This window comes from Leucopleurus acutus, assembly GCF_964270905.1.
Source record: "Leucopleurus acutus genome assembly, chromosome: 10".
NCBI classification, from domain to species: domain Eukaryota; kingdom Metazoa; phylum Chordata; class Mammalia; order Artiodactyla; family Delphinidae; genus Leucopleurus; species Leucopleurus acutus.
The window spans coordinates 4,228,922-4,255,158 of NC_139153.1; the positions used below are offsets into that span (position 1 = coordinate 4,228,922).

Below are 26,237 nucleotides of genomic sequence, written 5' to 3' on the forward strand. Positions count from 1 at the left end.
AGAGGAGTGGGCAGCTCAGGCCATGGCAGAAGTACCCTCCCACCCACCCCGACACACACACACCCTGTCTGAGCCTTCCCAGGAGCTGGGAACAAAGACCACTTGGTGGCCAGGAGTCAGAGGAGGGTGGACACTGTGGGGCATGGGAGTTTCCTGCCCGAATCTGCTTTCAAGCCTACTGTGTGCCCCAGGCCCAGTCACATCCCTTCCTGCAGGGGCTCAGGGTTAGTGGGGTGAACAAGCCTCCCAGGACCAAGACAGCATGGCCAGGGCATGGGCCTGAGAAAGGACTCATGCTGGCAGAGTCCATCGGGGAGGAGAAAGGGCCCTGGGCACTGTGTCCCACTGGCCCCAAACCCCAGCCTGGCTCTCCCTGAGGAGCACTGCATGTGGCCTAACTGCTCAGGGTCTCAGCCTGCTCTGTGAAATGTGGAGGGTGCAGGGAGTGGCCACCTGTTGGGGACGTTTGCTGAAACTATTGGAAACAGGTTCTCTTTCCTTGAGGAGGATCAAGCTGTCTGACCATAAGCTCTAAGGTACTAGGGGCCCTCTGGGAGCCTCAAGGAGAGGAGTCTGCGTGGAAATAAAGCTCACCTAAAAAGAAGCAGAGACCTGGAGTCCTAATCATGTTAACTGAGCACCTGGATCCCACTGTGCCTGAAGCTCCCTCTTTAGACTTTTCTTTAAAAAAGCCTCAGTGTTGACACCAAGTGAGACACGTGTGATCATGAAGCTCTGTGACCTGGGGAGGAGACTAGGGTGGGGGCTGCAGGGGTGAGGGTGGGGGTCAAGGAAGTCATCAGAGAGAGAAAAAGCCAGGGAGATCATGAAGGGCCTTGAATGCCAGGATAAGAAGCTGCGATCAAACCTGAGTTTTAGCAAACTCCCTCCTACAGCAGCATGGAGGGGGTGGGGTGCGGTGGGGGATGAGGGCCAGGAAGCCAGGGAGGAGACTGGGGCTAAGGTCTAGGCAGGCGATGCTGAGGCCTGAGCCTGGGTTAGAGGGGGCAGCTCCATGAGGAAGAGGAAGACACCTCCTTGGCGGTGCCCCAGATGAGGTCTCCAGGGCACTGCTGCCCTTGTGGCTCTGACCACTGCAGGATGAGGTGACCCCACTTCCTGGGCCTGATGTTGAGAGGACAGATGTGCCCAAGCCAGGAGGGCAGTGGAGTCGCCAGGAGGGGGCAGGGGCAGACCGCATGGGGTCGAATCCCAGCTGTGCTACTTCTAGCTTTAGCCTTGGACAAGTCACTTAACACCTCTGTGCCTCAGTTTCCCCAACTGCAAAATGGGGAGAATAACAGTGCTGAATACACAGTGGTGTGAGGATTAAATGAGAAAATGCACAGAGAGAGCTCCGAACAGAGCCTGGCACGGAGTAAGGTCTCCACAGCTGTAAGCTACTATTATTAACCACATTATTATGATCTGGGGACCTAGGGGTAACCCTGTCTCTGCCCTCTGCGACAGGCGGGGAGGTGGGAGCCTAAGTTCACGGGCCCTCGGAAGCATGGTTGGGGGAGCTCTGCTATGAAAGTCATCAGGGGGCCAATCCCGGCTCAGCCACTATGGGCCTTGGTTAGCCACTGGCCCCTCCGAGCCTCAGCTTCCCCATCTGTCTGTCCACTGGGACCACAGTCCCTACCCTTGGAGCTGCTGCAAGGACGTAACACCAGGAGTACATCGACTATGGGAAGGCATTGACAGGACAGCCCAGGACACGGAGTGAAGGGTGACCTAGCCAGCCCCAGAGCCCCTCCCAGGGTCCCAGCCCCGGGTCCACCCAGGAATGTGGCAGCTGAGCAACACCTGTCCCCTCTGCATTCCCAGAGCCTGAGGCTCACCGACCAGACAGCACCACGCCGGGGCCTCTGCCTCTTGCCATGAGCCCATGTAGAAGCTCCCCCCAAAGCACCCTGACCAGGGAGCCGGCGCCCACAGCTCACGCAGGGGCAGGATGCGTCTCCCTGGGGCACGCCTGAGGCAGGAGCGCTGCCCTCTGGCCGTGCCATGCAGGACAGCCCAGCGGACTCAGTCCCGCAGCCACGGTCAGACAGACAGCCCTTTCCCCTGCCCACCGGCCAGGTGTCCCATGCCTGCCCTCCCTCCAAGCTCTGGGTCTGGGAGTGGCTGTCCCAGGCTTCGCCATCCCAGGCCCCTCTCTGGGTGGCAGTTCCAGAGGGATCAGAGGGTTCGGCCCCCCCACTCTGCCTACTGGTCCCCGTTACTCACCCGCCTCTCCAGGGGTCTCCCGGCTGAGCCCACACAGCATGTCTGCTCTTGTCTCCCCGGTGCCACTGACTCCCTTGGGAGCCAGGGAGGGGCTATGGGAGGGGAGCTCAGAGCTCCCACTGGCTGGGCAAGAGTCCACCCACTGCAGCGGGCGGCTCTCTGCTTAAAGGGGACACGGCCCTTGTCACGGCTGATCCTTGGATGGGGTTCAACACCCCCCCCTCCAGCCTGAGTCTGGGCAGGGGTCTTTGAAGATGGCAGGCCTCCCCCAGGGTCCCCAGGCAGACAGACCCCTGAGGCCAGCTCTGCCCCTAACTCGCCCTGGGTCTTTGGTAAACGATTGCCTCCCAGCCCAGACTCAGTTCTTCTACCTGGAAAAGAGGAACAGGGCCTTCCAAACTTTTTTTTTTTCTTTTTTTAAGTAGCAGATTCCAACAGAGTCTTGCACAGAATTCCCAGGACATAAGCCGGATAAAACGCAGCCGTGGAACGACGCCAGGGTGTGTCTCAGTTTAGAAATCCTTGCACTCGCAGTCCCTTGGGCCCTTCCACTTAAGTTCCAGCTACCTCTCCCAGGCCTCGGTTTCCTTTCCTGTAAGGTGGGACTTGGGGAAGATCAGCCCAGCAGCCTGTTATCCAGAGCATCCCCCAGCTCTGTGGGAAGACAGAGCGAGCTGTGCGTCCCGGGTTGATGGGCAGGGGCAGCTGGTCACAACTCCAGCCCCGGCTGGGCCTCAGCCCGGCACACTCCTAGCTTCCTCCGCACCAGCTCAGGATGACCCTGACGGACACCCAGGGCCCCTCCTCCAGCTCTCTAGCTGCTCCTGCTCTCCACCCACCAGTGCGTGTTGCTACCACCTGAGAGCCAGACACCGCAGAGGTGCTGGGGAGAAGGATGGGCGATAGTGACTCGGGGTGTCAAGAGCCTGTACAACTAACGACTTATTGCATCCAGCTGAACGCAGCAGAGAACGAGACAGATAAGGTCCCGGCTCCCATGGAAGCTCTCAGATGCATGGGAACACGGGGGCTCAAAATCACCTCTGTCCTGCAGCAAATGGGAGGGTGCAGCCCCGTGGTTAAGGACCAGGGACTGCCATCTGAGTTTCTTCCTCAGCGGGGATGCCCACCGCAGAGTCCAGCCCACAGTTCCTGGGCTGCCCATGCTGGCTCCTGCCAGCCCCACTAACGGCACATTCAGAACAATCCCGGCTCTGAGTATGGGGTGGGGTCACTTGTATGCCTGTATCCACAGGTCATATTCCTTGCCCCCCTCCCAAGGGTGCCGTCCTCTTTGGATGACTTTAGGTATGTCTCAGGGGCAGGGACCCTTGGGCCAGTAGTGAGGCCAAAGGTCAAAGAGAGATGCAAAGGTCCCAGCCATGGGAGGGATGGTGAGCACTGGGTCAGCCTGGGGGGACCTGAAGTGGGAGGCGTTTGCTGGGAGAATCGGGCCAGGCAGGAAGGGAATGTAGACTCTCAGTGTGGTCCACGGTGCCCTGCAACGGTCACAACAAGGCTGTTGATGAAGACCCTGAGAGCCACCCTGGAGCAGTCCCAGCTCCACACCAGGCAGAAAGGGACACGGCTCTTAATAGACCCGCGCCCTCTTTCCCCCCATTTACAGCCCCTTCAGGGAGGAGGGCTGTGTGGTGCACAGACCTTTGGAGTTCCGTCCACCCCCTCTCACAGAAAATATTTGCTCTCTGTACGGACGCATTTAAATGAGCAATTAAGACGGAGGATCCAAAACCTTGCCGTGGTTCTGTCTCTCTCGCTGCGCCTTTGGAATTTACTTTTGTGGACGAGAAGCTCCTGGAAAGGTCATGCCATGGATTATGGGAGAGCTTCCACGCAGCATTTCTCTGAGCACCTGCTGTGCCAGGCAGTGGGGACTCAGACACCAGGAGACAGGCCAGGATCAGCATCTTCCCTCTGTCCTCTGTTCCTGTCAGCCCGCCAAGCACATTTTCATTTCATTCATTTTATCCAAAGGTGGGTTTGGAAGCAACTGTTGCTCCATTCTGGAACAAGGTAGGGTTTAAATAAATACTTGGCACAGAAAGGTTAACTGACTTGCCCAAGGTCACCCAGCTGTAAGTGTGGAGCCACGTTCACACCTAAGAGGTCTGTTCTTAAAGGCGCTGCTATATGCCTCTCAAGATAAAGGGGTCGGGAGTGCAGATGAGGGGCAATCAGCTCTGTTGGGGGTCCACCGAGGAGGTGTTTTTGAGCCTGACTTTGAAAGATGGGAAGGAAGGTGCCGTGAACACAGTCCCAAGTGACAAGTGAGGAAGAGACCAGGCAGGAGGTGCAGCTGGAGCCAGGCCACAGGCGGCCTGGCCACACTCGCTCCTCCAGGTGTGGTCTGACAACCAGCAGCAGCAGCAGCATCACCGGCACTGCCGGGGGCTCCTCAGCAATTCCGGCTCGCAGGCCCCACCCGGACCTGCTGAACCAGAAGCTGCATTTTCACCAGCTCCCCAGAGGATGCATACGAAGTTTAAGAAATGCTGTGTTATGGGTTTGGCTTCTATCCTGCAGGCAACGGGAACCACAGATGGTTGCAGAGCAAGGGTGTGAGAGGCTCTGCAAGGACCTCAGACACAGAGCGTCTCTGAGAGCGAAGGGAGGAGAGCCTGGGATGAGTAGCAAGAGCCCCTTCTGGGAGCCGAGAGTGGGTGAAGCTGCTGCTGGGCCCTGCTCCAAACACGACCCCTCTCTCCCAATGCGGCCAAACCCTGGGGAAGCAGAGGGAAAGGGGGACAGGTTGCTGGGCCTGCACTGTGGCTAGAAGCCAGGTTTGCTAGGGGCCCGGCCTACCAGCAGCTCCTGGTCACAGAGTGTGAGTGTTCTACATTTCCAACACTGTGGATGACAGTGACGGGGGCTGGGCCGCCTGGGTAAGGTGGCAGGGCCACTGAGCTGATAGGCAGCCCCTCCACGGTCAGGAGAGGCCCTGACACCTCCACGTCCTCAGGTTTTATGAGACAACTGAAAGATGGATTGCTGTATGACCTGGGGCATGTGTCCAAACCTCTCTGGGCCTCAGCTTCCTTAGCTGCACAATGGGAAAAACAAAAGCACCACCTTCTAGGGTTAGGGAGTCCACATATTGGGTCAGGAAGCATTTATCCATCCACTTTCCTGCCAAGAGTCTCACACCAATGCCTTGCATGGATCCAGGCCAGAAAGGCAGAATTTCAAGGTAGATGAGCGCACTGGCCAGATGCACCCAGGTTCAAACCCCAGCCCTGCCACCCAAGAACCTTGTCATTCCGGGCAACTCAGTTCTTTCTGCCTGAGCCTCTGCTTCCCAACCCATGAGGAGTGAGGGCGAACAGACCTCGGAAGGTCTGCCCAGCACACACGCTTGCCCTCTTCCCCACGTGTGGCCAGGCCTGCAGGGCTTTCTCAGAGTCTCCTAATGGGGAGCCACTGGCACCACTGCTGAGCGGGCTGTCCTCACACTGCAGGACACCGGCATCCCTGGCCCCCGCCCACCCAGGGGTAGTGACCCCCACAAGTGGGAACCACCCCCATGCTGCACAGATGGGAAAACCGAGACTCAGAGAGGACAGTGTCTGAGGCCCCCCAGAGCAGAGAGGGGCCTGGACCCTGGCCTCTTTCCTTCCTCTCAGGCCCCAGGGCTGGTTAGTCATAAGCACAGCAGACTGCCAGGGACCCTGAGTGACAGCCGGAAATGAAGTCTGGGTGGGAAGGACGCAGAGATGGCGATTCGATAACAAGATATAAACCCTTTGTTGTTGTTCTGCTGCTTCTCCCTTTGTCCCTTTCTCCCTCCCTCCCGCCTCACACCACCCCGAGGGCCAGGCCAGGACAATCCCTCCCCTCTCCTGGTTGTAAGACATTCCCATAAGGTGGGCACTGTTGCCCCCATTTTACAGACGGGGACACTGAAACCCAGTCTGTGATGCCACCAGCCCCAGGTGAGGGCCACGAGGTGACCCCGCCTTAGGGGGTGCTGTCTGGCTGTGGCGCCCCACTCCGCCAAGCTGCCCCATAGCCCCAGCCCCATGGCCCGTCACCTGACTTCAGGGGTAATGCCACACCAGTGGGCTGCACCCAGGCGAGGCCCCCAGGCCCACACCTGCCAGTTCCCAGCGCCCTTCACCGCGGCTTTCCTCTGGCCCTGGAGGGCACAGGGGCAGGCAGGGCCACGGGGTAGCAGGGGGTTGCAAGAGCAAAGAACAACAGGCTGCGTGCAGAGACCAGGGAAGGGCAAGGCTTGGGGGAGGAGGTGAGAGGACCCACAGCTGGTTCTTTGCACAGAACCTCTGTACCAGGCCGTGTTCTCAGCATTTTACACGTATCTTCTCATTGCATCCCCACCTCAGAGACGAGGAAACAGGGGCCCAGAGAGGTGAAGCCACTTGCTCTTAGTCACACAGAGTGTGAGGCATGAGCAGGGATTTAAGCCCAGGCCCTGCTGACGCCATCTACACAAGCACCCCATCCACAGCCCCCTGAGAAATGCACACTCACGGATACAGGAAGAAAGAGAGGGACTGTTGGGCGGCGGGGTCCCCAAGCTGCTGCTCCTGGGGAGTCTCTCTAAATCCTCTGACTGGGGACGGCCAAGGGGCCACAGGCCCAGGCCTGGCCACAGATAGGGCAGCTCCTTGGGGCTCCCTCTTGGCCTCCACGCTTGACACTTGCAATGGCTTCCCTCCTGGAGGAGAAACATGGGGCCATAACCGTGCAGGGGGCCTCTCTGAGCCTCAGCTCCCTCCTCTTAATGATGAAGATGTCTGTGTTCACAGGGTTTTGTTGAGAAACTCTGTGAATAAACAAAACGCCTGAAAAACTGTAGAGTGAGGGCCCGTGGAGGTGGTCAGTGTGAACACGGCCTGGCCCTACCTCTCTGGTCACTCAGTCACACAAAAGCACCCACTACCTGCCAGAAACTCAGCTGGGCGTGAGGTTTCCAAGTGGGCAAAGCAGATGTAGAGCCTGCCTCTCAGGCTGCTGGTCTAGCAGAGGGACAGAGATCAAAGGAGAAAACCCTGCAAATACAGGTAAGTCATCGAGACGGTGAGGAGGGCGAGGGGGGCCAGGACAACACGAGGTGGGGGGTCGGGGAGCCTCTCAGAGGAGGTGCCTCTAGGCTGAGACAGGATGGGAAGGAGCCTAGGGCGGCTGCAGGGAGAAGTCTCCAGGCGAGCGTGGGCTGTCTGGGGAGCAGGCAGGAGGAGGAGAGAAGTCGGGATTCTGCTCCAGATGCAGCACCAGGGGAGACACTGCAGGGTTTTAAACTGGGTCCTGTGTGATCTGACTTGTTTCCAAATGGCAGCAGAAGGGGATGGGCTGCAAGGGTCCAGACGGCATGGGGGGGACCAGGGGCAGGGGGGAGCACAAGGCACTTCAGGGGCAGGAGACCTGGAAGCCAATTTTCTCTGTTCCTCAGGCCTGTCCCTTCCTGCTCTGAGCCTGTTTCCCTTCTGATGACGAGGGCCAGCAGTGCGAGTCTGGGGACCTGCCAGGGTTAGAGGTCAAAAGCATGGAGTCAGGATGCATCGCGATGCAAAACAAGAAGAAAAAGGAAAACGGGGATGATGATGAACAGGCAGGGCACCAGGCGTGAAGGAAACGGCCCCAAATTCAGGCAGAGCCGCTCCACTCACTGGTAAGCAGAGAAGTGAAGGGGAAATGATGCTTCTCCCACTTGACTCTTCAGGGTGGCAAACATGAGAAATGCAGGCAAGACCAGGTGCTGGTGAGCATCGCGGAGATGGAGAGGCAGAGGCACTGCTGGGGGGCAGAAAACTGAGGCAGGCATGAGAGAGCCAGCGCCCTCCCTCCTGGTAGTTATCCTTGGGTGACCCCCCGCCCCCGACGGATCCCTAAGCGGGAATAGGAATGTCATTGGTGAAGATGACCTGCATCTCCATCCTGGGGGAGGGGACAGGTAATGCGATGGCCACACCCCATGGAGGACAACCCGGCTGAGAAGCACAGCCCTGTGAATACGTTTAGAGACACAGTGTGAGTTAAAGGGAGAAAGGAAGGGGGGAGGAGGAAGGTGAAGGGGTGGGGAGAAGGGAGGGAGGACAGAGCAGGGAAGAGAGGAGGCAGGGAGAGGGCAGGAAAGAGAATGATATTTCCCTGTATTATCACTTATGTAAACTAAAAACATACATAAAGCACTACATGTGCTATAAGGGCACATACATGTGTAAAGATCTGTTTCACAGAGTGAAGGTTTCGAGAGAGGTAACTGGGAGTGGGGGTAGGGCATGAAGGAGACAAAGTAAGATAAAACAGCCAGAGCAGGTGCCAGCTGGCTCAGGACCAGGTGTGCCACACACTGAGGAATTCAGCTCACCCCCCAGAGCCTGGGATTCAAAATAAAAAATAAATAATTGCCTTGAATGGCATGTTAAGAAGTCGAAGCTCTCTCCTGAGGACACTGGAGAGCCATGGAAGGGTTTAGAGGGAGGGAGGAATGAGGACAAGCTACGTTCCTTAGAAAAATAACTGAACTGGGTGCTGAGAGAGCCCCTGGGTGGGGGTGGGGGCCTTGGCTGACCCTCCTCCCCACGGGGACCACTCAGACTCTGCCCACCTGCCCTCTTGTTGCCTGAGCAAAACGGGAAAATAAGTGGGCAGGCTGTCAGGGCTCAGCCCCGTCACGCGTCCTCATCTCAGGGTGCCAAGGACACCATGGCAGTGCCCTCCCCAACCCCCCCACACGTCCAGCCCTAGAGAGAACCCTGGGCTGGGGGTCAAGAGACCCAGGTTCAAGGCCCAGCTACTGCCCACACAGGACCAACTCTGTGCCAAGAACATTACACATGATGCAGAACATCAGTGTCTCTTGTGGAAAGGACTACACTCAACAAGGATTCACTACGAACCCAAACAAAACAAAGGGGGCCAAACAGTCAGGCCACTCAGGGGCATCAGGGAAAGCTGCCCGGAGGAGGCGGTATCTAAGCTAAGTCTTGATGGACATAGGAACCAAACCCTCCAAGATGATGCAGGGAGGGAATTCCAGGCAGAGGGGCAGCCTGGACAAAGGGTGAGAGGGGGAAGGTGCGAAGTATAGTAGGGAGAGGCACCAGCCCGCATGGCTGGGGTCGGAGGTCCCGCAGGAGCAGGTGGGCTGGGCAGGCAAGGGGGTGGGTCCTGACAGATGGAGACCTGCTTCGGGGGAGAGAATGCACTGAATGGGGCGTCCCGGCACTGTGGCCGCCTCATGGATAACATTTAAGGAGGGGCGGGCTCTCCTGAGCCCCCTCGATAAGATGCTGGCAGGGTGACACATGGAGGGCCTGGGCAGCCACACGACTGAGCTGTCGGGAACGGGGCAGGAGTGGAGCACACAGGAGCCTGAGGACAGCAACGCCCCCTCGCGGCTGGTGATCGATGAGGCTTTGGGAGCAGCAGGCGCGCAGCCCCTCATCCTGTGCCCTCGGCATCCAAGTGGTGCAGGAGGTTGGACTCAGGTTCAGCCTGTGGCCAATACTGTCCCTGGACTCCACCACCCACCCTCTTGATCAAGCATTACCCTTTGGGGCTTCCCTGGTGGCGCAGTGGTTAAGAATCCACCTGCCGATGCAGGGGAAAAGGGTTCTATCCTTGATCTGGGAAGATCCCACATGCTGCGCAGCAAATAAGCCCATGCTCCACAGCTACTGAGCCTGGAGCCTGCAGGCCACAACCAATGAGCCCACACGCCTAGAGCCCGTGCTCCGCAACGAGAGAAGCCACCACAATGAGAAGCCCGCACACAGCAACGAAGACCCAATGCAGCCAAAACAATAATAATAATAAATAAATATATATATATATTTTTTTTTTTTTTTGCGGTACGCGGGCCTCTCACTGTTGTGGCCTCTCCCGTTGCAGAGCGCAGGCTCAGCGGCCATGGCTCACGGGCCCAACCGCTCCATGGCACGTGGGATCTGGGATCTTCCCGGACCAGGGCACGAACCCGTGACCCCTGCATCGGCAGGCGGACTCTCAACCACTGCGCCACCAGGGAAGCCCAATAAATAAATTTTTTAAAAAAAGCATTACCCTCTATGTGTAAATGCCATAGAAAAAGGGTATTTACACAAGGTTTTACCACTTTATTGAGTACAGTGTCTCATGGAATCTTTCAAGAGCCCTTTGAGGTAGGCATTGCTGCTCCTGTCTTACAGAGGGAAAACTGAGGCCCAGAGAGGGGAAGGGACTTGGCCAAGGCCCCCAGCTAAGATGGGCTGAGGGTCAGATCGTCAGACTCAGATGCTCCCTCCTTGGGTCCTTTACATGGGCTCCTCCTTCTTCCTGGAACCCCGTTCCCCCTCCATCCTTAGAGCCTGACCGAAATACCACCTCCACCAAGAAGCCTGCCCTGACCACACCAGGTGGGTCCCCTTTACCCTCTCCCAGCCTTTCCTCCAATGCATTTGCTCACCTGTTGTTTTCCACCAAAGAGGGGACCCTCAACTGTCTTGCTCATTGATTTTGACCCTATGCCCACGGCTGAGCCTCACACACAGTAAGCGCTAAATAAGTGTTTGCCAAATGAATGAATGAGAAATAAATGATGACTATACATCACCTCTGGATTGCTATACTGGAAAGAAACCAATAATTCATCCCTCTACAATCTGATGCAGGAATCCTTTCTGCTGTCTGGTAGAGCTTGCATACCTCCACAAACAGGGAGCTCACTACCTCCTGAGCAGCCCACCCTATTCCTGAACAGTCATGAGGATGGGAGTCACTCCATTATCCTAAGCTAGAGCCTGTCTCCCTGTGGCTCCTCCAGGCCCCTGCCCCAGGACCAGCCTGCAGAGACCCAGCGGCCGTGCCTGGACCCAGGTCATGGCATCTGAGCCCTGTAGGGAGAGGCCACAGTTCAGAGTCTGGATGTGGCTCCAGTGGGGTCCCATCAGCTCCCTTCCTACCTTGAGGCCCTCTCCTGGGTGTGTGGCTGGAAAGAGCAGGTGGCCATCCAAACCGTCCCCCGCCCCAAGTCTGGGGCCAGGCTCTTTAATCCACACTGGACATCAGTGTGTTTTTAACTTCCAGTGGCATTTGCTTCAGGCCCATGAGGTTGGCACAATCACCTCTTTTTACAGACGAGGAAACTGGAGTCCAGAGGGGCAGGAGACAAGAACCCGGGTGTCTGGCTCCAAAGCCTTAATCCCAGCCCAACAGACACACATTCTCAAAAGGGCTTTGTGTGATAGTCTTACTTTTTGTCCTCCTGGTGGACTACTTGAAAGAGAACCCTGCAGTTGTGGACTCATCAGTGGTAGAAGCTCAAGCAGGGAGAGAATTTGCGAAGGCCCATCCAAGGAGCCCGTACAGCCCAGCTGAGACTATACCAATGAGATCCAGGCAGAAGGACCCCACTGGGGGAGGTGGGGGGCAGGGGCTGCAGGGCTGGGGTGGGCCCTGGCAGAGGCCACTTATTTGAGGACAAGGCTTGACACTGAGATTTCTGGGCCAGCGCCTGCTACCTGAGGTACCCCACATTCCACGGCCCCCTCAGCACCATTTAGGAGGAATCCTTGGGAGGTCGCCAACCGGTGTCCAAAACTGGCCATCCTCCTGTGCAGCCTCGTCTCCCACCATTCCCAGCACCCTGAGCCCATTCCCACTTCCAAGCCTTCACACTCTCAGTAACCCAAGAATGCGCTGGCCCTAATCTCTCCTCTGCCTGGCCAAATCCTGCAAGTCCCCCAGGGTTGCCCACTGTCACCTTCTGGGGGATACTCCAGCTGGTTGGTGTCCCATCTGCGTTTCCAAAGCCCTCGGGCATCCCTCAGTCCCACTTTCAACTCCCCGGACATCCCCCTCTGCCTTGCGCTTCCATCCCCGGATAAGCCTGACTCCTAAGAGGTGATGAACATTCCACGTTGCCAGCACTGCCCCCTCCAGCAGTGGCAGCATGGGGGCCTGAGAGGGCACCCTGGGTTCAGGTCCTGTCTCCACCCCTGACCGGCTGGGTGACCTTGAACAAAACTGGCCTCAACCTTCTCATGTATAAAATGGGGGTACATGCGTGGGCTGGGGCAGGAGCAGGACCTGTAGTCTCTGGGGGCTGCTTCAGCTCCAAACTTGCCAGCCTGGGACACCCTCACCTCCGTCCCCAGCTTGGGCTGCAAACGACCCAAACGTCAAACAAACTTTCCTCAACAGACTATTTTGCAAATGGGGTACCAAGACTCAGTGAGGGGCAGGGACTGTCCTTAAGGTTACCTGCAGGGACCCCAGCTGCCCCAGTTGTGTGGCTGTAAGAGGTTGCTGGGTAGGTGCCTGCTCCCCTTGTCCGCTCACCTGCCCACACATCTGCTTATGAGTCGCCGTCACCTCGGCCAAGTTGGCGAAATGCAGGGGCTGGAGAGACAAGGTCAGCCTAAGGAGAGCGATGGGCGGATGGCGGGGAGGGTGAGCAGGGTTCCAGCTACGGGACAGCAGGGTGGGGGCACACAAGGGAAACTGAGGGGCAATTCCCAGGAGGCACAGGGAACTACTCCAGGACCACGGAGAGGGCGGTTATCCAGCCAGCCCTGCCTGACAGATGTTCTTTCTGCTCCATCAGCCCATCTCCCCAGGGAGGAGACAGGACCAGCAGCCTTCACAATTATCTGGGCAATTAAGACAGGCAGATGGTCCTGCTGGACTGAACATTCAAGCCAACGAACGGACACAATGCTGGGACATTGGCTAACAAGATCAGCACTGGTGCTGGTGGATGACACGGCTGCTCAGCTTGGAGGGGGAACCCTGGGGGACCCCATCACTGTTTCTTCAGGGCTGTCCTGGGGCGGGGGGAGCAGAGGGAGGGCGGATAACCTTGGGGGAGCCTGGGGAAGACAGACCAGTAGCTACACGCTGGGAACGCAACAGAGGGGTCCCCTGCTCCTGGTGGGGAGGCCAGATAACTGACCACTGAGAAATATGCCCATAGTGAGATGTTTGGACTTGGAAGTCAGACGGCCTGGGTGGGTGGGTGGGTGGGGTGGGGCCAGTGCACAGACTCCACCATTTCCTTCCTGGCTGTGTGACCTTGGAAAGTTGGAAAGTCACTTCCTCTTTAAGCCTCAGTTTCCTCACCTGTAAAATGGGGCGATTTAGTTCATAGCTCACAGGACTGTTGTGAGGATGAGAAAGTACACATGAAGTACTTAGCACAGCACCTGGCAAACAAAAGTGCTTAATAAACGCTTGGGAAACAAAGAACAGGTCCAGAGGTTCACTCCAGGCTGCTGGGATTCCAGGAATTATTCCAGGGATGACAGTTTACCCTTGGCTAATTGATAAAGGGAGAAGCCCCGGGGTCTCTAGACACCATAGGTGATCTGAAATTCTGGTGCTCCCAGCATCAAGGAGGGCAGAGGCCGGGGAAGTGGTTGCTGTCTAGGCACTGGTGGGAGGAGGCTCGTTTCCACATCGAGAGTCAGATCTGAGACCCCAGCGCAGCTGCCGCAGTGTGAGAAATGCCGGGAGCCGGATGTGGAGGAGAGAGGCAGACAGAGGAGAGTCTCATTATGGAGGGGAAGGAAGGAGTGAATAATTCATCACAGAGGTGCGCCACAGAGTGGGGGCAGAAGGAGAAAGCTTGGGAGGGCCTGCGCAGGAGGCCGCACTCAGCCGGCGGGGGGATTACTATCCTGAATAACCTCATCACTGGGCTTCCCTGGTGGTGCAGTGGTTAAGAATCCATCTGCCAATGCAGGGGACACGGGTTTGATCCCTGGTCCGGGAAGATCTCACATGCCGCGGAGCAACTAAGCCCGTGCACCACAACTACTGAGCCCATGTGCCACAACTACTGAAGCCTGCACGCCTAGAGCCCGTGCTCCACAGCAAAAGAAGCCACCAAAATGAGAAGCCCGCACACCGCAACAAAGAGCAGCCCCCGCTCGCCGCAACTACAGAAAGCCCGTGCGCAGCAACGAGGACACAACGCAGCCAAAAATAAATAAATTAATTAAAAAAGAAAAAAAAAATCTCGTCATCCCTAGACTGCCTGTGGCGCCTCCAGAAGCACAGGGGCCAGACCAGAGGCCCCTCACCCATCCTGCTCCAGCCTTGCCGGCCTGAGGACACCCAACACGTCCACCGTCCCAGGGCCTTTGCACTGGCTGTAGCCTCTGCCAGCCGCATTCTTCCCCTGGATAGCCACCTGCCTCCCTCTCCCACCTCCGTCAGGGCTTTGCACTAATGTCACCTTCTCAGTGTGGCCTTCCCTCAACACCCCATTTGAAACTGTACCCCACTACTCACACACCCCATGCCCTCTCCCTGCCTCATCTTTCTTCACAGCATGTGTCACTACCAAATAAGGGAAATATAGTACCCTTATTCGTCTTGTCCCTTGGCTGTCACTCCTCCTAGAAGGTCAGCTCCATGAGGGCAGGGATTTTTGTCCATCTTGTTCCCTGTTGTACCCTCACGGTCTAGAACAGTACCTGACACGTAACAGGTGCTCAGTAGATATCCTTTAAATGAGTGGATGGCACAGGGTATTCTCCTGCCTCAACAAACATCGACTGAGCCCCAGCTCCTCACCTCTCACCTGGACTCCAGCCGTCTCTCCCCGTACCCCTGCCTGTGGTCAGCACAGCAGCCAGAGCCCATTCTAACACTCAGAACTGTCCTCCACTCCCTGCTGCTCACAGTCCTTCCACGGCTCCCACTGCCCCCAGGACAAAGTCCAAGCTCCACAGTCTCCCACCTCCTCTGCCCTGGTTCCCTTTTGTGCCAAACCCTTCATGCTGGCCAAAGTCAGCTGACCGCTTCTCTAAGGCAGATCTTTTAAATCTCCAGGCATTGGTACAAGCTGTTCCCTTTGCCTAAAAGCTCTCTTCCTCCCTTAGCTGCCTGGAAAACTCCTACTCATCCTTAAAAACCCTGCTCTGGGAGCTTCCCCTGACCTCTTGCAAGCAAAATCATTGCTGCCTTCTCCAGGCGCCAATGGGACTCTGTCCGCCCACCTCCCTGATGCCCTGACATCATCTACAAGTCGTTTCTCCCTGGGTCTGAGCCCTTTGGGTCAGGAACTGCAGGTGGTCCCCTTCTGGTGCTCTGACACCTAGCACTTTGAAAGTATCATCTCAGTGGTCCTCGCAGCCACTCAGTATTAATCCCATTTCACAGATGGGAAACCAGAGATCCAGAGAGGTGAAGGCACTTGCCCTGGTGGCACAGCTGGGGCTTACACTTGGCCACTGGCTCCAGGACCTGTGTATCCTGCCTTGGCACATCAGCACGCATCAAATTAAATCTCTCACTCTTTGAATTGAATGTAACCATTTCATGCCTCCAGAGGCCCAAGCCTGGCTCAGGGGTACAGCACTTGGGTGTTAGAGTCGGTCCAGCTCTGCAGGCCCCTCCCCTCCTCAAGCCTCTGCTTCCCTACTGTCCAGATGTGGAAAAAAAGGCCACTGTCAGGACTGAAGTGGGCAAGGGGTAGACACTGAGTGTCCAGCACGGTAGAAGTGCTCCCACTGCCGTGTGCACACAGCAGGGGCTCCCTCGGCTTCTTGGGCTGTGGCAGAAATTGGCAGGCCAGCCGGTCTGCACCCCTTTCTCCAGTTCCAGCCCCGGGCAGGAAGCACTGCTCCTCAATTTAAGCAAAGCCTCAAATCCCAGTCTGGGGGACACGGGAGAGGTTGCAGATAGCTATGGGGCCCAGGGACCCCCCACTTAAGCAGTCACAGGGTGAGGAACTTGGGGGTCTTACCCAGAAAAGATGGAAAACAGGAAGGTTTGTCTATTAAAAAATATGGGCCGGAAGTGGGAAGATGTGTCCTCACGCATTAAAAAAAATACTTTGGCAAAGAAGAAGAAACACCTCCCCTTCCCCCAGCCTCTTGAATCCCTCTCCCCTGAGAATTCCCATTTTATTTATTTATTTTTTCATTCTTTTGGCCGCTGTGCAGCATGCAGGATCTTAGTTCCCCGACCAGGAACTGAACCTGTGCCCCCTGCAATGGACGCACAGAGTCTTAACCACTGGACCAGCAGGGAAGTCCCGATAAATCCCATTTTAAATGGATGTGCAGGCTCACTATACGGGCGAACAAGGTCCCTGTGCTTCCCTTCGAGCCCCCCTAAAGGAGTGAAGAGATGCCATGGTACCTGGCAGCCACCAGCACACAGTGTGCCCTCACAGTCAGGCCGTGCTCCCTTCTGCTTTCTTTGTTTCTTTCCTGTTAGAGGCTTGCTGGTCCCAGACACAAGCAGCCTGGGGTCCGTGTGTTTGTGGGGTGGGGGCGGAGGGTTGAGGGGGAAGAGGAAGCTCAGCTGCCGATGGGAAGATGAAAATCAAGATTACCAGGAGTCCACCGTGTGCCAGTGCCTCCCCCAATCTTTCCTAACCGTCACTGCAATCTTGGGAGGGTGGCTTGTCTTGGGTACATTTTACCAATGAGGAAACTGAGGTTCTGAGTGAGCCACACAGGAAGAAAGAGCCAGGGGCACGATTTGAATTCAGGTCTGTCGGGGAAAATACAGGCACTTCCTGAATCTCCAAGACCCAGAACCTGATTCACGGCATGTAGTTGGCTGTTCTCCAGATCCTGGGGAACACTCAAATCAGAAGCAGGTCAGACTATCCCTGCATGTGTCTGTCTATCCCTCCAGCATGGGAGGATTCCACTGGGTTCTCTGGGGCTGTGGACCTGAACAGGAGGATAACAGTCTTGATGGGGGAGGGGAATTCTCCCTTGGGGACAGTCCCAGCACAGGGGTCCCTGGGAAGCCCCAAGGGAAATACTGTTCTTAATGCTACTCTGTCCCCAGGGAAGGGGCTTCCAGGGACCTCTGGGATGTCAGACCACCAGTTGTCCGTGGCCAGTGCAGGGTCTAGAGCCCTTTGTCATCCCACAGACCCTGCTACCTCTTGACCGCTCCTGAAGCAGCCCTTCCCCCATGTAGGTCCCTCAGTGTCTAGAAAATGCTCATGGCAGTTATAAGAATTGGCTTGAGAAAACCCCTGGATGTCAGCTGTGTGGCCATGGGCAAGTTACTTAACCTCTCTGTGCCTCAGTTTCCTCCATGTACATTCAGGATAAGGACAGGGCCAACCTTGCAGGGCTGTTGTGAGGAATCAGTGAGTTAGCAGAATGCCTGGCACACAGTAGCACTGAATTAATGTCAGTTACTCTTGTTCTTATGAACAGTACAATTATTCTTAGTTCTGAGGCCTGAAGTATAGAGGCTGCGAATCCACCACCTCCTGCCACCCCATGCTGTAGATGAGACCGCAACACAGGGAGGCCACAGCTGAGACCTGGGGTCACAGGGCCTGGAGGCCTGGACTCCCTGATCTAGACACTCCTCCCTCCCCCGACTCCCACCACAGCCTCGCCTCCTTCAGGAGCCCCCTTCTGGGGCTCAGGCACCCAGGTCCAAGTCCTGCATTTGCCCACGGCCCCCTGCCCCAGCTCCCCACCTCGCCCTACACACACACACACACACACACACACACACACACACACACTAGCTCCACCCGGACAGCCCCATGCCCTGAATCAGGAGAAAAGGAAAGGCCGCCAGGGACATGCCATGTGAGGGGGCGATGAAGGAGACGGTGGCAAAGAAAAGTAGAGAGCAAGGGAGACAGTCACAGAGAGAGCAGGAGAGGACAGAGACAGGGACAAAAAGAGCAAGACAGAGCAGGAGAGAAGACAAGGAGCAGAGAGGTCGGCTCAGAGGCAGAGAGGTGGAGGGAGGAGAGAGGGAACCAGACAAAGAGAGACAGAAAGAGACAGAGGTGGAGGGAAAGATGAAGAGACGGAGTTAGAGAGACTCAGACAGACAAAGAGATGGAGACACGGGGAAACGGCCAGGGCAGAGAAAGGAGTCACACGCACAGAGTCAGGGACAGAGACCCAGAACCCAGCGGCACGCAGGCAGATAGGGTCGAGGCGGAGCAAGGGGTAACAGGGCGGGGAGGGGAAGCCGGGACTCCCCAAGGCCCCTCGGCCACCGCCCTCCATCCAGACCCGGGTCCAGCCCCAGTCCCCGGGGCCCCATACCTTTGGGCCGCCGCCTCACCACGCCCAGCCGCCACTTGAGCGACACAGCCAGCATCACGCTGCCTGCCCTTGGGGCCCAGGGCCCGGCTGCCTGAGCCGCCCGGTGCTGCGCCGCGTTCCTCGGAGCTGCCTGCGCTACTGGCAGAGGCTGGGCACTCCCTGCTCCGCCCTCCCCAGTTGCTAAAATAGATAATCCTCCCCGGAGCCAGCAGCGGTGGCATCAGTAGGGCCCTTCCTCCCCCACAGCCCCGGCCTGGCGAGTGCGGTTCCCGGCTCCCGGCTGTACCAGACCCGGTGGTAAGCCTCCACCGCCCGACCTGGTCCTCTTCCTCCCAGAGTGCTCGCCTCGCCCACCCCTTCTTTTGCCAAAAATCTGCCAATCCCCCTCCCTCCTCCCTAGGCTGGGCTGTTTGATGCCCCCAGGCCTTTGCACTGCAGGCCCTCCCCCAGGAATGCTCCTCCTCTCCGGCTTGACGCCTCGAATTTCTCTGCACAAGGAGGCTTGCTCAGCCTTCAGACATCCCTGCCTGCTGGAGTCCTCGCCTGCTGGGTCTCAGTAATGCTTTTCATACTAGGTTGAGATTGACCCCCTCCAAGCCTGGAAGCCACTGCAGACGAGGACTGGGTCCCCTGAGGTCAGCACAGGCATCTCAGGGGCCATCAGTGTAGAATGCTGAGTCCGAGGCCCTCCCGCTTCAACACCAATTGCCACACTTACCCCGGTTTGTAAAACAGGATAATGAGAGAATCCCTACCCAAGTGGCCGGGTGGGTGGAGTCGATGGATACCTATGAGCGCTCCAGGCTTCCAGCAAGTGCTCAATAAATGTATCTGGCGTCCCTTCCTGTCTCACACACAGCTAGCCTCCTTTCTGATCCCCCCCACCCCCCACCCCCCCGCCTAGCCCCTGAGGTGAGCAGGACAAGCAGCATTACACTCAGAGACACGCAGGAGCGGCAGGGGGCTCAGGGTCACGGAGCAGGTGCGTGGCAGAGGTGGACTGGATGCTAGGCTCTGGTCCCTCCCCACCAGGGCAGCTCATGCTTCCTCGTCCTTTCTCCAAACCACTGAGGCCCCAACAATGGATCAGGCCACAGAACACCTTCACGGGGAGGGCCAGATACCCTCTCGGGAATCACAGCACCACACAAATCAGAGTTCGTGCTTGAACCAGCAGCTGGGCCTCCATTCAGAAAGTCGGAGGTTTCTCCCGCACGCAGACTTCCTGCCAATCCCTGTCACTCTGCAATAATCCCACCTCCAGGCCTTGGCCCCGTGTTCACCAAGGTGCAGGCTCCCCACTATGGATGGAGTGCAGGGCAATTTCAAGTAAACAGATCCAGCAGTTACTAGAAATGAATTACACAGTGAGACACTGATTCCCTCCTCACTGATCTCCCAGTCCTTCTGAGTCCACCCAGGAGTCTCCATTTGGTTCTGTCACATCATAATGCCGCCCTGAAGTTTGCAGATCAACCTGTTTTAACAAAGAGAGCAGGCCCTAGGCTCAGAGGGCCTCCCCAGCGTGGATTCCAGCCATATGCATCGGGAGACTCTTGCTGGCAGAGGTCGGGCTTGGGAAAGCCCTGCTGGGGCGACTCAGTGAGGCCAGCATTCCTGGGTCCTTTCTACTGACTCCAGTGGGGAATTCTGTCCCTTCATCCTTACGGCGAGGGTGGCAGAGGCCACTAGGGGGCAGCCCAGAAAGATGGAAGCGGGCACCTGAGAGAGATCACACAGCTCCTTCTGGAGACACGAGACAGGGTGTGGGCCACCCCCATCCCAAACCTACCCACTCCACTGCAAGCCCTCCCAAGGGAAGGGAGGCCCGGCATCTCGCTGAACAGCAAATCTCCAAGGGAGCTGTGCAGAGTGAGGGGAGAAATCAGAGAACACAAGCCTTCGAGGATGGGCAGGCCTGAGTTTGAATCCTGACTCAGTGTGCCCCACTGAGCTTCAGTTGACTTGTTTCCCAACTCTTCCCAAGTTCAAAGTGCCGTGGGTTGTCTCCATCTAAAGGGGCACAGGATCCACTCAGAAGTCACTCAAGTCCAGCCACTCGGAACTGATTTGGGAGGTGGCTCCCCGGGTGCCAGAAGACCCAGGCCTTACCAAGAAGCTCCCTGGCACTGTGTCAGGTGCTACCCAAGGAGCAGAGCGGGGAGGACGTGGTCCCTGTCCTCTAAGAGCTCCCAGCTCAGGAGGTTTCCCCATCTGCACCCTGGGGACAAGAATCTGCACTGCGTGATGATTTTACATATTGGAGCATCTGTATACAGTAGGTGCTCAGCGCTCACCTCCTCTCCCCACGCGCAGTCCAGCTTCTCCTCTAGACCATGAGCTCTCCGAGAACTGGCACCTGCACGGACCCCTGCTCTTTCTGCCTCCTGTTCCCTCTTCTTCTGGCAGCATCATCCCACTTTCCTGGGGGAGCTGCTCCTCCCCTGCACTCAGGCTGGGTGGAGCTCAGCCCCCCAGCTCCGGGAGGGCCCTTGACCCAGAGCCTGCAAACCAGCACACTCCCAGCCCGGCCATGGTGATGGGACAAGCACACAACCCAAGTCAACCCAGTGAGAGACGATCCTGGGACTCAACCAAACGCCTGGGAAGGGGAATTCTGTCCACTGCGGGGTGCAGGGAAGTGGCGTCATGCTGGAGCTGCTAGTGGCCACTGTGACACCAAAACAGAAGGGGGGTGGTGAGAATGATCACATCCTGATGATGAGGTCACCTCAGCACCTGGAGCCCACTGTGCCTGATGTCAGTAATATCCCTTTTCTGTTACTGTAGCCAATAAATTCCCCTCTTTGCTTAAGCCAGTTGGGTTGGGGTTTTGGTAACGTGGACCCCCAAAGAGTCTTCCTCATCTCAGGTTCCGGTGCAGAACAGGGGCTCAGCAAATGCAGAATGAATGAATGAATGAACGAACAAGTAAACAGAACATAGATTGATATGCTCCTCAAACTCTGCCTTTAGTGGTGGTCCCAAACCCTGGACTTGAGTTGAAGGAGGCCACAGCTGGATGATGGGTTCCTTGCTGGCACAGGAGTCCTGATTGTCAGGACTTGAGAAGGGAGATTGGGGATTCTGGTTTCCAGCCATCGAGAGCTTGCCTGTTATCTGAGCTGCACCTGCCAGGTACTCCACTCCATGGTCTCCAGATTTTCACAGGACTCCTTCTGCAGAAATGGTAGCTTCAGGGAGAGTGTGGGAGAGCACACGACCCCATCAAGGAGATGAGACCAGGGATGAAAGAGCAGATCAGCCCAGGCAGGGAGCCAGGAGGCCTGAGTCCAGGTCCCAGCCAGCCCTGGGCTACAGGGTAGCCCCAAGCAAGTCTCTGCTGTTCTCTGGCCTCATGGGCTATAGTCCATGGTCTTCCCCGGGTTCACCCTCCCTGTGAGTCTCACTTCCTCTGCCCCAAGGCCCAGAGATGTTCCTCCCATCACCTAAGGTCACACAGCCACTGAGGCAGCCAGGTCAGGATTCAAACACAGGGCCAACTGACTTCCCTCCAAAATGAGGTGACAGAGCCCAGGAGATGGGCTAAGAGAAGGAAACCAATCACAGAGGGATCCAGGCCGGGCTCCACCCTGGATTCTGCTTTTCCATCCCTGCCTCAGCCTCACAAAGCCCCAGAGGCCACGGGTTGTTGCCACCCCCACCTGCTTCCTGAAACAAATTTACATCTCATCAGACATATCTTTCATCTTCTCAGCCTGGCCCTTTCTTCCCCAGGGGCCAAGTGGTGTGACATTTCTGCCACCCAGCTCTGCTGATCTGAATAAGACAGAGGCCCCAGGCTCTACAGGTGGAGGAGAGGGGGTGGGGGCAGACCTCTCTTAACCACTTCTCCAGGCTTCGGGAGGGAGAGGACAATGGCCATCCATCCATCCATCCATTTAGACTTTCAACAAATGGTTTTTTTGCTTGGTTGGTTTTTTAAAAGATTATTTTATTTATTTTTGGCTGCGTTGGGTCTTCGTTGCTGCGCGCAGGTTTCTCTAGCTGCGTCGAGCAGGGGCTGCTCTTCGTTGTGGTGTGCAGGCTCCTCACTGTGGGGGCTTCTCTTGTTGCACAGGCTCTAGGGCCGCGGGCTTCAGTAGTTGTGGCGCATGGTCTTAGTTGCTCTGCGGCATGTGGGATCTTCCTGGACCAGGGCTCGAACCCATGTCCCCTGCATTAGCAGGCGGATTCCTAACCACTGCACCACCAGGGAAGCCCCTCAACAAATGTTTTATTAAGTGCCTTCTGTATGCCAGGCTGGAAGGTACAGCCACAAACAGAACCAAGCCTTCACAGTGCTGATATTCTAGTAGGAAGACAGAGAGTAGATGACCAATGTAAGAATCAAGTAAATGTCACAGGATGTTAGAAGGTGAAATATGCTAGAAATAAATGGAGCGGAGTGAGGGGTATCTGAGCACAGAGGGAGATGTTGCCAATTCTAAAGGGGGTGGTCTCCTCAGAACCCAGACGGTGGTCTCTAAATAACTTTTCCCACTAAAAGGGTCCCCAGGGCTCCTCCGAGAAGAGGCTGACTCCAGGACTGGTGCAGGGAACGTATAAGACGAGCCTGGCACAACTTGTGTTCCCATAAAGTAAGGACATGCTTGAAGGCTGATGGGGAGGATTGAAAGGACACAGAAGCCAGCTTGAAGGGCTCCCACTGGCCACATGTGGGCCAAGTTGAGCATCAGAAAGAATAATGACTGCAAAACTGTAAAAATCCATGTGTTCAAAATTCTCAAAAGAAAGAAAAACCTCCTTGGTTCCTTTGGAGGTAGCCCAGGCACCAACTGAGTATTCTATAAGCAGAAAATGCAGGTAAAGAATGAAGCATTTATCCTGTCATCCGGTATGAACAGTATTTTAGGGGAACCTAATCAGGGAAAGTCATTCTTTATAGAAGAACCACTGCAAATAGGTGCAGAAGAAATAACAGAATGGAAATCCTAATGAAATAAAGGATCCAGCACTGGACATCAATGGAATGTTGAACAGAACTATATGACACAGGAACCAGGCAGACCGCACTTGAACCCCTGGACTGATCTTAGCATCACCAAAAGTGGAACATTCTGGCACATGTGTGTCTTGATAGGATGTGGAAGGAAGCCCAGAGCACCACCTGTGACATAGCCTTGCCTGCAAAATCGGACCTGAATTAAATCCAGCTCTAGATCCAAATCCTAGTGGACAGAAAGTACAGGGGACAGAAGAATGTATTAATGACACCGTGAGGCCATTCCACAGGACAAATGACGGGTTTTGCCAACAAATAATTAGAGTGGAAAAAAAGAAAAAAAGAGGGAGAAGGCGCTGTTACAGATTAAGAGAGATTTGAGAGACCGATCAACCAAATGCAGTTCTAGGACCTTGGCTGCATCCTGATTTGACAAAACCAAGTGTGAAAAGACATTTTGGGAGACAACGGGGGAAACTGCACAAGGACTGAATAGGAGGCAAGATTAAAAAATATGGTGAATTCTGTTGGGTTGATGCTGTTATTTTAATTATATATATAAAAAAGTCTTTATCTGTTGGAGATACAGATGAAAGAAAAAAAGTTCACGATTTGCCCTTAAAATGCCTCAGGGGTATTCCTGGGTTACATGTGTCATTTAGAAGTAAATGAAACATTGAAATATAAAATAAAAAGAAATAGGGGGTCCTAAAAGGCCTCACTTAGTGGGGGGCATTTGAAGAAAGGCTGAAAAGGAGGGGATCATGGGGGGGCTCTCCAGCAGGGAGGGGCCAGAGACAGCCTGCAGTAACCAAGGAGGAGGGGGTGCACCGGGGGGTAGAGGAGGTGTAAAGCTGGGCCTCCTAAGGACTCTGGCTTTTCCTCTGGGGAAGGCAGGAGCCACTGTAGTGCACCGAGCAGAGGAGGGATGTGGCCTGACCTGTGATTTAACAGCATCCTCTAGCTGCTGGAGGGAGAAGGGACACCAGGTGGCGAGGGTGTAGGTAGGGAGGGCAGGGAGGGGGTCCCTGCACGCGTTGGGGGAGGGCCAAGGGTCCCTGGCCCCAGGTGGGGACAGAGGAAGTAAAGAGATGGGTGGAATCTGGTATCTTTTGAAAGTCAAAAAGCCTTTGTCTGCCAGGGTTAAACATTTGCAGAATGGGAAACAGTCTTAGGAGTGTGAGCTCTGGGGCCCAAAAGGCCTGGCTCAGAGGCCAGCTCTCCCCCTACTCTCGCGTGGCTGCTTCCCCACTCTGGGCCTCAGTTTCCCCATCAGTATAATGAGAAGGATGATTAAGAACTCAGACAATCATTAAGCTGCTCTGTGGAGACAAATGAGGTGAAAATGTCCTGCAAGCTGGTAAGGGCTGGGCATGCGTTGCCAAGAGGGAAACAGCCTTTATTGGGCACCTACAAGGTGCCCGGCACAGAGTTCAGGGCTCCGAAGGCATCAAGCCTCACCTTATGACAAGTGATATCACCTGGGGAGCTTAAAACAACTATGGCTGAATCAGAGACATTTCGGGTGCCAGGATGGAGAATCGCTGTCTCATTGCTACCCTGTAACAAAGTCAGGGCACGGGTTTTCAGACAGGGAAAGTGACTGCTCCAGCATCACACAGCTTCCAAGTGGCAGAGGAGGGATTTCCAACACAACCCAGCCTACTACCCTCTCTGCCCATCCCCTGCCGTCCACCCTCATCAGAGCCGTTCTGAGCAGAAGCAGCCCCATGGGAGGCTCAAAGGCCACCAGGCGAGCAGCTTGTCCATCTGATGGTTCTGAAACTTTCCTGAGCCAGAAACAAAATGCCACCAAGCATTTTCCGAGTGGGCCAGGATGGCTGTCCGACAGGTGCACCCACAGGGCCACCTGCCAGGAAACAGGGGGCATATGCCTGTTAATAGTCCTGGCACTGCCTTCACGGCACAATAATTAGGAGCAAACGCCTGGGCAGGCACACTGAGTATGCAGATTAAGTCGTGGGGCCCTTGGGTGGAGGTGACGGAAATGCTGCAATTATAGTAGGGCCCATGTGCCACAGGGGCTCCCCACTAGGCACGCCTGCACCCACGCCTTCCCCACTCTGACCCCCAGACCTCTTGCCCACTGAGTCCCCTGGAGGGGATGGCCTGGAGCACGGAGGTTTAGAGTCCAACAGCACTGGGTTCAAATCCTGCACTTCCCTCATCCGTGAAGTGGGTATGACATCGCCCAAGCATCCCATGGTTGTAACAGCTTCACGAAATAACGCAGGTCTGGGGCTGGCCAGGGCTCTGTGAAAGGGACCTGCCTTATTATTACATGCCAGGCGTTTGCTCTCATACTACAGTTTCCTTGTCTGAAAAATTGGGATAAAAATAACTAAAGTTTGAGTTTTCCTCTGCGGTAGACACTCCCCAGCTTTTGCATACAGCAACCCCCGCCCCATAACCCCATGACGTGGGGCTATGATTAATCCCATGTACCTGGTATAGACCTAGGCGTGTGGAGCAGGGCGGAGGGCCAGGGGTGCATGGCTCTGAGCCTGAAGCCCACAGCTAGGCTCCAGGCCCACCCTCACACCCACTCCGCTGTTCCTTCCAAACACAGATGCCTCTGTTGTGGTCCCTGTGAGAGTGTGTGGGTGCGTGTGATTAAATACAGCAAATGTGGGAAAATGAGGATCAGGGGCACAGCCCACACCAGGGCCTGGGCGAGCTTCCAGCCTCTGTGCCCTTCCCACCTTGTTTTCTACCATGTGGCCATCCCTGCAGGCGGGCAGCTCCGGGGCCTGCGCTTAGAGGCAGACCAGGGCCGGGCCGTCCAGGGCTCTGACCAGCCGTGTGACCCTCAGCTCCACCTCCCCTCGGCCATCATGGGGCTATCACCTGGCATTTCGGGAGGTTCGGAAAGCTCGCCTGGGTCTGCCCGTCTTCCTTAAGTGGACACAAGGCTGCAGGGTGGACAACACCACAGCCTGGGGGAGCCAGTGGGAGGCCCCCGGAGGGAGCCATGTCTCAGCATCACCCTTCCTGGGGTGGCCTGCAGG

At 56.2% G+C, this 26,237-nt stretch overlaps 1 protein-coding gene across 3 annotated transcripts in view; it reads right to left on the reverse strand.

The window, feature by feature from the left end:
• GRIP2 (glutamate receptor interacting protein 2) overlaps positions 1-26,237 on the reverse strand; it is a gene marked incomplete at both ends in the record, with an annotated part of 122,880 nt that overhangs the window by 64,822 nt on the left and 31,821 nt on the right. The window contains one exon of one of the 3 annotated variants that reach the window (XM_082848051.1): positions 18,243-18,297. The exons of 1 other annotated variant lie outside the window; for it this stretch is intronic. In XM_082848051.1, the coding sequence (XP_082704177.1) occupies positions 18,243-18,297 (55 nt within the window). Of the gene's footprint in view, positions 1-2,232; positions 2,273-18,242; positions 18,298-26,237 lie in introns of those variants that run through there. One more of the 3 variants, XM_082848052.1, reaches the window with a different exon arrangement.